We start from the raw sequence: 12033 nt of genomic DNA, 5'->3' as shown, positions 1-12033 counted from the left end.
CAGCCTTAGCATTTTATGCCTGTGTCTGGTGTCCGCGCTGATAGCCGTGGCTCACACCTGTCTCTGAAGCTCTTTTAGGCAGTGCTCTGAATCTCCTCTCCTCGTGCACCCCGAAACAACAGCCTCTTGACTCTTAGGAAGTTCCAGACTTTTTCCTGGACTCCCTCCTGGTTAGCTGTGGTGCACTAGCCCCCTTCTGGCTGTGTTCACGCAGCCAACCCCTGTCCTCTCCCTGGGATCTGACCTCCGAAGCCCGAGCCTCAGCTCCCAGCCCCCACCTGTCCTGGAGGGTAAGCAGACAAACCTCTCAGGCTGGTGAGTGCTGGTTGGCCCCAATCCTCTTTGCGGGAATCTCTCCGCTTTGCCCTCTGCAGCCCTGTTGCTGTGCTCTCCTCCATGGCTCCAAAGCTTCCCCCAAGCCCACTCCCATTTCCACCAGTGAAGGGGCTTCCTAGTGTGTGGAAACTTTTCCTCCTTCACAGCTCCCTCCCAGAGGTGTAGGTCCCCTCCCTATTTTTTTGCCTCTGTTTTTTCTTTTTCCCTACCCAGCTACGTGGGGAGTTTCTTGTCTTTGGGGAAGTCTGAGGTCTTCTGCCAGCGTTCAGTAGGTGTTCTTTAGGAGTTGTTGCACATTTAGATGTATTTTTGATGTATTTGTGGGGAGGAAGGTGATCTCCACGTCTTACTCCTCTGCCATCTTGAAGGTCCTCTCAATGGTGGATGCCATTTAAAAATTTTTTGACATTTACTTTACAATGCACTTCAATTTATGTATATGTTCCAAGAGTTGAATTTAAGATTTTGACTTTATTTATTAAATTCAGTTTGTTACTTTTGTTTTTGAACCTTCTATCTCCTTAATAGCATTTTGTCTGTTTGATCTATTAATTACGAAGAAAGATATGTTGAAATTTCCAATGTCGGTAGTAGATATTTAAATTTCTTACTGTAGAACTAACAATTTTTGCTTTATATAGTTTTAGGCTACGTTGTGAGGTGTAGAATTAGTATAACCTTCTGGTTAATTGAATCTTTATCACAATCCTATCTGATACTATCTAGCTTTTAACTGATAAATTTAGTCATTTATGTTTTTTATAACTATTAACATGTCTGTTTGTCCTGCTTTTACTATGTCTTTCTTTTTTCTTTTTCTTTTTTTTGATTAACTGATTGGTTGTGGGTTTTATTTTCTTGATAGTGATTTGGAAATTATACACTCTCTGGTTTTTTTAGTGGTTACTATTGAAATTTTAGCATACATACTTACTGTGACAAGACCTAAATTTAACCACCATCCCTAATTCCCTCTTAGACAAATCAAGAACCTTAGAAATTTCTAATGGTAATAATCCTGCATCTAGGTTGCATGCCAATTTTGAAAGTAGAGTATTTTAGCTCTCCTTTGAATTAGTTTTAAATTCACATATTATATGCTGTTGTTTTGTAGAGTCATATTTGTCCAGATTTACCTACCTGTTTGCCAGTGTGTTTGCTTGACAATTCTTCTTGCATCTAAGACCTCTTTTCTGGTGTCAATTTTCTTCTTCCTCCTGAAGTAATATGCTTTAGAAGTTCCTTTGGTTAAGTAAGGTCTATTGGTGGTAAACTCTGTTTTTGTTAATTTGAAAATTATTTTTTTTCATTTTCATTCTTGAAAGAAATTTCAGGATACAGAATTCTAGATTGAGTTATAATGCCCCCACCCCCCAATATCCTCTGGCTTCTGTTAGTCCAATTGCCATCATCTGTCTTTTCTCTCTTGATGCTCTTAAGATCTCTGTCTTTGGCATTCTGATGCTTCTCTTCAAAACATCTAGGTGTGTCTGGGTTAGACAGAATGCCATGTTCTAAACCCATAAGTTCAGAATGTGGGTAGAGATGGAGAAGGTGTAGGAGAGAGGGTTAGAATGCCATGTTCTAAACCCATAAGTTCAGAATGTGGGTAGAGATGGAGAAGATGTAGGAGAGAAGGTTAAATAAGGATCAAGTCCTGAAGAGGGTAGTTAGTTTTTGTATTAAATTATAGATATTAATTACATTTTATGTGACTGACCTTTTTTCCACAAGACAAATATAGGGTATTAATTTAGTATTCTAGTTAACTTGGTTCAGATGGAGATTTTACAATGTGCATAAGGAAATATGGTATTCAAAAGGGTATGTGTATAGAGAAAAATGTTTGAGGTTTGGGTTGGTAAATTGGAATATGGATGATACCTACTTGGGAAGATTTCTTAGAGGAGGTATTTCTTGATCTAAGATTTAATGAGATAGGCAGTGGGAAGAAAAGTGACATTCCTTGAGGGTAGTAATGCAGACAACCCTAAATGTGGGGCTAAGGAGGCTGTTGAACATTACAAAGAAGTCCCAGCCAGGGGACCTACTGTAGGAGATGTGATCTGCTCCCCCAGGTGGTGATTTTGTGCCCCTTCACTGGCATCCAGCAGACCTTCCCTTGCAGCAGCTGGCTGGATGAGAAGAAGACAGATGGGCTGATCGAGAGGCAGCTCTACGAGATGGTGTCTCTCAGGAAGAAGAGGCTGAAAAGTAGGTGGAGGGGCCCAGAGCCAGCAAAGGCCAGGATTGTCAAACCACTGGGTGCTCCTTCTTCTCAATTCTCCTCTGGAAAGGAAGGGAAAGGGTCCCCCAGGGACCTCAGTTCTCCAAGGTACAGACCACATAGAATTACAGACATGGCACCAAGGCTGATACTCCAGCAGCCCCAAATCGTTAAGCTGCTGTGATGGGCTAGCTGTTAAACTGAATGGTTGCACACACTGCACTCTGAATGTACTGGTCATAGGGTGGGTGGAGTCAACTATTCCCCCTATTTAAAATATACTAATAGACTTTCACCATTAAAAGGAACATTAAGGCACACTCTCTCAAATAGCAAGGAATCCTTGGCTTCCCAAATTTAGTGTCTGTTATAATGGGTTTCTGAGGGTAGGACACACCTGTATACAACCTGCACTTCAGTCCTGATCACCTTTGATTTGCTTGTCTTCCCCACTGGTAGCTTGAAAATCTCTTCACTTTTGAAGTTAATGGTACAACTTGACCTGTCTCTGCAGAATTCCCATGGTCCCTGTGGGTCTGGACGACCGACTTGAAGAAAGCTGGTACCAACTCTCCTATCTTCATCCAGATTTACGGGCAGAAGGGGCGGACAGATGAGATTCTCCTGAATCCCAACAACAAGTGGTTCAAACCCGGAATAATTGAGAAATTTAGGGTAGGAAGAGGGACAGAGTGGGAGGGAAGAAAGAGAAAGGGGTGTAAGAAGCATTTGTCATGGGATTCTGGTTTCCTAAGCCAGGTTTGGATCAAGTTTGAAGACAAAAAGGTAAAATAGAGACCCTAGGCCCCTGCAAGGAATGCCACATTTAATGTACGGGCAATGTACTGATGGGGTGCAGTTTAGATCTGGCCCTTCATCTGAATCAAACAGTCCAGAACCAAGCATGGGAGAAGAAGCAAGTATGTAATGGCTTTGGACATTCAGGAGCCCGGTGACTTGGGGAATCATTGTGGAACAGAGACCCTGAGCACAGTTAGTGTCAAACCGCCCAGTGTGGACTGAATTAGAGAGTGAGGAACAAATTTAAAGGAAAGTATACATTTTGGAACATTTAAAAAGAAATTCAGCTTTAAATTTTCGGTATGTATATAAGCAGAGCAAGGCTTGTTTTGTCAACGGAAGTGCTGGTCTGACCTTTAGGTAAGAATAATTTGTAATTTGCAGCTCTCTTCTCAGAGCACCCCGTTGGTGCTTCTATTATACCTTCAGTTCATTGCTCTTTATGTATTTGTCTTCCCGGCTAGACTTGGAGCCCCTAGGGAAAGGGCATGACCACTGTATTGATCTTTTTGTCTGTTTCAGTGCCCAGCAGAGTCCTGGGGCTTGGGCCTGTGCTAATTTGCAGGGCTGCCATATGGATTTTGTAATTGAAAGCTTATTGCTTGGAAGATTTTATTTAGTCTGGATCCTACTGTGGGTCAGTTATTTTTGTTCAGTTTCACCAGCCCAGATTGAACCTTAGCTCTACGTGGCTGTCTCTCCCTCATGTGCCATTGGTTAAAAGAGCACAAGAAGATAGAATATATGAGGGTGGTTTGAAGCAAATCCACCCTTGATGCTGAAGAAACAGCTCAAAGTGGGTACCCTCCTGGCAGGGGGTCAGCTATGAGGGTAAACACATTTCACTTGGTTCTGTCCACTCAGGCCTTGTTATTTCTCACCATAGATTGAGCTCCCAGACCTCGGCAGGTTTTATAAGATTCGGGCGTGGCATGATAAAAGGAGTCCTGGTTCTGGATGGCATTTAGAAAGGGTGAGATGTACCATCTTGGGGGTTAGAAGGTGGTTGGGAGAGGAACCAAAATGGTCTCTTTCTAATGACCTTGTCTTGTTAGTTTGCCTTTATCTGTTGGGAGTGTGGGTGGGGAAGGGTTGTAGTGAGACCTAAATTTGGACACATGACACATGGACTTCCTGACGGGGACAGGACTTCCAAAGTAGACTAAGAAGTTGCTTTGGTTTCAGCAGACTTGCACTGTGTCCTAATCACCTGGCTGCTAGGCAACTGTGGGTCTCCAGGGGACCAGAGGGATAAATATTAATCTGGCACTCCATCTTCCACAAGAGTCATCCCTAGGGGACGGCCTTGTCCTCCTTGAGATGAACTAGCAGAACGGGAACCTCAAGGCATGGATGAATATCTCTGGTACACCACTTGCTCACTCCAGGACTTCATTCCAGATGACCCTGATGAACACCCTGACCAAGGACAAGTATAACTTCAACTGTAATCGCTGGTTGGATGCCAATGAGGATGACAATGAGATCGTTAGGGAAATGACTGCCGAGGGTCCAACAGTACGGAGGATAATGGGCAGTAAGTATTGACTGGCTCTCATCCTGGGGGAGGTAATGGAACTCTTACTTGGTGTGCCAATGGGTGTCTAGCCCATGAGCTGGTAGTCTTGTCCACTATGCATCATCAGGCTCCTTCTGAATGAGGAATGGGTTTAGAAGGTCCTAGACTCAAGACCGGCTTGTAGTAGCCATCTCCATGATGCTAAGGCTTTATGATGGGCATGGGTGAGAATGGGGAGATTTCTGGGTCTTCAGGTTGGCTATGAGGGGATGAGAAGAATCCACACTGAACAATATTTCTCCACACACTCCCTGAAATTAAAGGAAACATCCTCTTCAAATTATGCATAAGATGGTCCTCAAAAAGGAAGGCTGGATCTGGGCTCTTATAGCCACACTTGACTGCTCCCTTATGAATCCTCTATTTCTTTTTGCGGCTAGTAGAAGAGAGCTGAGCTTTTAAATAAATTTATTTATTTATTTTTGGCTGTGTTGGGTCTTCGTTTCTGTGCGAGGGCTTTCTCTAGTTGTGGCAAGCGGGGACCACTCTTTATCGCGGTGCGCGGGCCTCTCACTGTTGCGGCCTCTCTTGTTGTGGAGCACAGGCTCCAGACACGCAGGCTCAGTAGTTGTGGCTCACGGGCCCAGTTGCTCCGTGGCATGTGGGATCTTTCCAGACCAGGGCTCGAACCCATATCCCCTGCATTGGCAGGCAGATTCTCAACCACTGCGCCATCAGGGAAGCCCGAGAGCTGAGCTTTTAATCTGGAGTCTAGCATCCACATTCAAAGAGGGAAAAGGAGATCATTTTGCCTCTAGGTTATACCACCAGAGTGCCGGCAAATACACGGCATGTGTCCTATCCTTTACTCTTGGCAGACATTACTGAGTAATCACAGCATTCTCTCCCATTTAGTCTGAAATGAGCTTCATAGCCCTCAATATAGCACTGCAAGCAAACATTAGCAATTGATCAGAATTGGCACTTAATATAATTAACCTATTTTCTATCCTTGTGGCTATGCTTAATTTTTTTAAATAGTAGAATAACATTGCAAAATTACAAAAAGTAAATTACGATGTCATCGATAGTTCCAGTAGTCCTTCTAAGTATTTTGATAGTGTCACTTCTCAGGCATTTGCGCACCCAGTAGAAGCTCTGTATGTATATTTTTAAACAATTTGAACAGAGTTAAGTACACAAAAACATAGAAACCCCAAACAGCAAATATCTAAAAAGGGATCACCCTGTTAGTCTAATTAGGCAATGCTTGCAATTAGTACTATTTTATGGTTCTTCTTCATTTTTAATTAAAATGGACTATGGAATTAATTAAAATGGACTATGGAATATTTGTGTTCAAAGGTCCTTAAAATAGATTGATGCAGATAAGGAAACTGAGGAAGTTCTTGCCCTGATTATACAGTTAGAGTGAGACCTAGAACAAGATCTCCTGCCTCCTAGGTCAGCAAATTATACTCTGCCTTTTCACATTCAGCAGTATTTTCTTTGGCAACAAGGCTGTCATCTCCCTGTAAATATGATAAATAACATATGATTCCTGCCCACCCCCCAGTTAGGACTCTATGTGACATGTATCCCACCAAGGCAGAAACACACCCGCTGTTACCTGATCTGCCCTCTTTATGTGCTAGAATTGAGCCTGCAGGTATGAACAATTGAGGAGATGGTCTTGGGATCTAACTGCTTTCTAAATCCTTCTAACCAGTTCTCATAATTTTAGCTCCTCACTCCTTATTTCCAAAGTTACCTGGTGCTGTCATTCCTGAGACTTTGCAACCTTACTTCTCAAATTTCACAGCTGATAGCTCTGATCAATTCTCTCTGGTCTGTTAAGTCAGGGGACCTCAAACTTCAGCATTGTCACCTGAAGGGCTTCTTAAAACGCAGATTGCTGGGGCCCACCCACAGATTTTCTAATTCAGTAGGTCTGGGGTGGGGGGCTCAGGAATTTGTCCAACAAATTTCTAGGGGCTGTGAGTGCTCCTGCTGAGGACCCACTGTGCTAAGGCGCTGTGAAAAGCACACTTTTCTAGCTGTGCTCCAGCTTCTGAAATCTGGTTGCTGTTGTCTATATTCATCCCTTTCCCTGAGCCTCATTGGTGAACATTTTTTGTTTGGTTAAATCTTTAAAATCTTTTGTTTGGTTAAATCTTTAAAATAAAAAAAATCTTTAAAATTTAAATCTTTAAATTACTCACTGTCAGGTATTTAAACTCGCTATCATTTTAGTGAGTTTTGTTCAGAGAGAAAGCTGCCATTTTTACTTAAATGCCCAGGATGTTCTTTCACCTCCATCTCCTCCGTACCTTGACTGAAGCATGGCTCCCCTCCCCCCCAAACCCAGTTTTCTGTCCTCACAACTGTGGGGCTAGTGGGAGGGGCCGTTCTCCTGACTCCCACTGCCCTTTCGGCCTTGAGGCTCACACCACCCACAATGTGGCCTCTGCCCCAGCTCATTTCCGTCTTCTGTTCACTCTGGACATGTTCCTCTTTTGCAAGGTGCCCCCTGGTCATTCTCTAGACCTCTCAACTCCTACCATTGTTCTAGGACAGTGAACTAGTCTGCTTGGGCTGCCATAACAAAATACCACAGACTGGGGGGCTGAAACAACATAAATTTATTTTCTCACAGTTCTGGAGGCTAGAAGCCCAAGATCAAGGTGTTGGCAGGTTGGCTTTCTCCTGAGACCTCTCTCCTTGCCTTGAAAATGACCATCTTCTCGCTGTGTCCTCACATGATCTTTCCCCTGTGTGTGTGCTCATGTCTATGTCCTAATCTCTTCTTATAAGGACATCAATCATATTGGATTAGGGCCCACACATACGACCTCATTTTACTTTATTTACTTCTTTAAAGATCCTACTTCCAAATACATTCTGAGGTACTGACGGGTTATGACTTCAACATATGGATTTGGTGGGGACACAACTCAGCCCATAACAGATAGTGTCTCTGAAAGTATGCTCAGGGTCCCATTTATATAAAAACTGCCTAGAGTGTTTGTTAAAATGAAGATCCCTGGGCCCAATCCCAGATATACTGACTAGGCTCTCTGAGGGCTATGCCTGGTAATCGGTATTTTTATCAAACACACCAAGTAATTTTTGCACATATCAAAACCTGAGAGCTTTTGTTCCGCTTCCATCAATGTCCATGTGGAAAACCCATTCATCCACATGCTGGTCCTCGTCCACTTTGCTCACCTCCACCTCCCTCCCATGCAACCAGCCACTCCTCAGTACCTCACTTGGGCTCATCCCACAAAGCTGCTCCTCTGAACTCTGACTCAGTCCCCACCTCTGACTCAGGCTCCTGCCCTCGCAGGCCTCTCATGACCTTGATGACACTCACACCACCCTTGAACTTGAACTCCATCCAGTTCCTTCCTCCCCACATTTCTCCTGCTCTGTCAAGGACTTGTGGGTGTGTGGAGGATGTATTTTAGGGACAAGAAATCATCCAGGGGAAAGAAAAAGTGGTCCTGAAATTGTGCAGGGTTCAGGTAGACTGTGGAGGAGGACATAAATTCAAGAAATACTCTGAAGGTGGAACAGGTAGGAGTTGAATGAATGCAGTAGACACAGTAGGGAGGTAAACTTCCTGCTGAGGAAGATGGGAGAAACTTTGTTCAGGCATTTGAGCTAGGTCTTGCATGGTGGGGATGTGATAGATAAGGAGAGATCACGGTGGGAGGGGCAGGAAGGAAGAGCATTTCTATAGGTTACATACAAAAACACCCTTGATACATTTTAAACAGTGTATAAGATATGGGGCTATCATAGCTCTCTTTTGTTTTTGCCTTCTGTGATACTATTAAAGAACAACTGCAATTTAAAAAAATTCTCTAACGACTAGTATTGGATTGAAGTGAGATAAGCTGGGACCTGGCACCATTTACTGGAGTGCTTGAATCTCTAGCGACAGAATACAAAGCAACTATAAGGGACTAAATATAACTGCACACATAAATGCAGTTGGGGGCAATTATAAGATACAAGAAGACCACAAACCAACTGCCATTGCTGAGGTACCGGGAGCAAAAGCATAATCCCTGCACACAGCACCGCCAAGGGTGTGGACAGACACCTAAGCCGCCCCTCCAGCCTGACCCACCAATCCGCCCCCACCCTCACCCCATTTAAGGGACCAGCTTGCCCTCCTCAGAGAGCAAGCAAGGGCACCTGCTACTTGTTTTCACTCCCTTGTGCTCTGGCACGAGTCCCACTAAAGCCTTGCCTGGATTTCTCTTCTGGCCTCTTATCAATTTCTATTGATTAAAGACTTCAAGGACCCGGGTTAGTGACAGAAGGGCTGTCTGTCCTGGCTATAAGCGCAGTTTAATGCCTTCTGGGGGTCCTTGGCAGTACTTTGGAGCCCATATCAACTCGAATTTCTTTTCCCCAACTGTTCTTTCTGGCTCACATAAATTCCTCTTGTTCTTGGAACACTCCCATGTCCTCACTCACCTCTACAGGAACTCAAATCTCCTTTTCTGGTCTGGATGCTTCTTTGTAACAGTAAATAGAGCTGGTGGCAACATCTCACTTCCCCAGTTGGTACCAAGGTATACCAAGGTATAATGTGCAGGGCTTCCTGAAAATCCCTTCAGTGGAGAGTCTTGGACTCATGTAAAATGAGTAAATACCAATTTAAAACCAATTCTCTATGTTTGAAATTGTGTACTCCTAGTTTACTTAAAAAATAAGGGTCAGTCAAACAAGCAATTAACACCACGTCTGAGAGCCAAGATGCCTTCTGGGGTGATTGCACTGATTAACACAGACCAGGAGACACAGACAAAACACTCACCAGCCCACAATTTATCTCCACCTTGCCTTTCCCTCAGGAGCCATGTGAGATAGTAAAACCAATGAGATCTGCATTCTCCACCGCATGTCCAGCAGAAGGGATTACATACCACTGATGAGCCAGCAAGAGACCACTGGTCTCAAGTGCTGAAAACTGTGGCTTCTTGCTAATCAGGCTGAGCTGTAATTTTAAAATTAAAGTACAAGAGGCTCTAGTACTTACCCATCTGTTTAAAGTCTTTCACTGCTGATGGCTAATATAATTATTTTTAATTGTCCACAGACTTCTTGCCAGGGAGGTGCTTAGAACCTCAGTGGCAGGTGGGCTGGGAGTGGCCCCTAGAGAGAATTGGGACCCCTGACAATGTCCAGCCAATAGGACCTTCGAGCTCCTGAGCAAAGGGGACTGGGATTCCCAGGCATAGAGATTTCTAAATTCCCTCATCAGCTTGCCTCTGGGAATGGCCTAATAGATACAGCCCAAAAAGGCAAAACCGACCTTCATCAAAAGTCAGAAGGAAGTGAGACTGGTGCCCTCCCTTCCCTTTTGTGCTTCCACGTTTCAGTGCTCACTCCAGTTAATGCTCTTTGTTCCTCTTACTGTTAACACAGCCTATCATTGGGAGCGTAACACAAAAGCATCAGCTTCATTGATGTGAAGGTTAAAAGTTTAAAACATTTATCTTTTGCATTTTAACAGAGTTGACCGGAGAGGCAGCAGTGGTTGAATTTCAGGTGCTGTCCCTCTGAAGAGGGAGGGACAGGAGACCCTTGGGGGCAGGACAGGAGACACTGTTGGGGGCAGGAGACCTTTCCCCACTCTTGACTTCAGTGGCTGCCTTTGCCAGCCCCACTCAGGCAGGTCCGTGGATAAGCAGTTATCCTTGACCTTTTCTTCTAACAAATGCTTTTGCTATAGACACTATATATTCAGACCCACATATTTAAAGGTCAAATTTAATTTTCAGATGTCTTCATATCTCCAAATAAAAATGGGTATATTACTGAAAAATTAAATTAAACTTACTGGTGATTTGTCTCATTCCTCATGTACTTTATCTTCATTTTAGATGGACCACCAATGAGTAGTGTCCGTTTTTTAAAATAGCTTTATTGAGGTATTCATTTTCCATACAATTCATTTATTTAAAGTATTCAGTGGCTTTTAGTATATTGATAGAATCATGTATCCTTGACCACTATCAAATTCCAGAGCATTTTCATTGCATACCCATACCCATTAGCAGTCACACCCATTCCCCCACCTCACTCCTTATCTCTGTACTTACCCATCTGTTTAAACCAATAATCTATTTTTTGTCTCTATAGATTTGCTTGTTCTGGACATTTCATATAAATGGAATCATTTAATATATGACTTTTTGTATCTGTTTCTTTCACTCAGCATAATGTTTTTAATGTCCATTCACCTTGTAGCATGCATCTGTATTTCATTTCTTTTAAATGCTGAATAATATTTCACTGTAAGGATATACCACATTCAACTGTTAATGGACATTTGGGTTATTTCTACTTTTTGGCTATTATGAATAATGTGGCTATGAATATTCATGTAAAGTTTTTTTGTGGACATATGTTTTCATTTCTCTTGGATATATACCTACGAGCTGAATTGCTGGCTGTATGGTAATTCTGTTTTGAGTTTTGAGAAACTATCATACGATTTTTCAAACAGCTGCACCATTTTGCATTTCCATCAGCAATGTATGAGAGTTCCAATTTCTCTACATCCTTGCCAACACTTGTTATTCTTCTTTATTATCCTCTTTTGCTATTGTTTTGGCTATTCTGGGTTCCCTGAAATTCCATATGTATTTTAGAGATGGCTTGTCAATTTCTACAAAGAAATCATTTAAGATCGTGATAGAGATTGCATTTTATCTGTAGATCAGTTTGGGAAGTATTGCCATCTTAACAATATTAAGTCTTCCAATCTGTGAACATCTTTAATTTCTTTCAACAGTTTTTTAGTTTGCAGAGCTTAAGTTTTTCACTTTTTTCTTTTTTATTGAGGTATAATTGACTTACAATGTTATATTTAGTTTCAGGTGTACAACATAATGATTCAATATTTGTATATATTGCAAAGTGATCACCACAGTAAGTCTAGTTAACATCCATCACAACACGTTGTTACATAACTTTTTTCTTGTGATGAGAACTTTTAAGATCTACTGTATTAGCAATTTCAAATATGCAATATGGTATTATTAACCATAGTTGCCATGCTGTACATTACATCTCCATGACTTATTAATTGGTTTTCACTTGTTTTTAAAAATTTATTCATAACTAT

The 12033-nt window shown here is 42.5% G+C and overlaps 1 protein-coding gene across 1 annotated transcript in view; it reads left to right on the top strand.

Annotated features, from left to right (window-relative positions):
• LOXHD1 (lipoxygenase homology PLAT domains 1) overlaps positions 1 to 12033 on the top strand; it is a 201731-nt gene that overhangs the window by 62796 nt on the left and 126902 nt on the right. The window contains exons 9-12 of the mRNA XM_089895136.1: positions 2415 to 2550; positions 3078 to 3238; positions 4251 to 4337; positions 4766 to 4901. Of these exons, the coding sequence (XP_089751262.1) occupies positions 2415 to 2550; positions 3078 to 3238; positions 4251 to 4337; positions 4766 to 4901 (520 nt within the window). The remainder of the gene's footprint in view (positions 1 to 2414; positions 2551 to 3077; positions 3239 to 4250; positions 4338 to 4765; positions 4902 to 12033) is intronic.

The sequence above is a fragment of the Delphinapterus leucas genome, chromosome 14, assembly GCF_059928025.1.
Source record: "Delphinapterus leucas isolate spDelLeu-1000000601 "Yukka" chromosome 14, BTC_Dleu_Yukka2, whole genome shotgun sequence".
NCBI lineage: Eukaryota > Metazoa > Chordata > Mammalia > Artiodactyla > Monodontidae > Delphinapterus > Delphinapterus leucas.
This window is presented reverse-complemented; position numbering and strand designations above follow the sequence as displayed.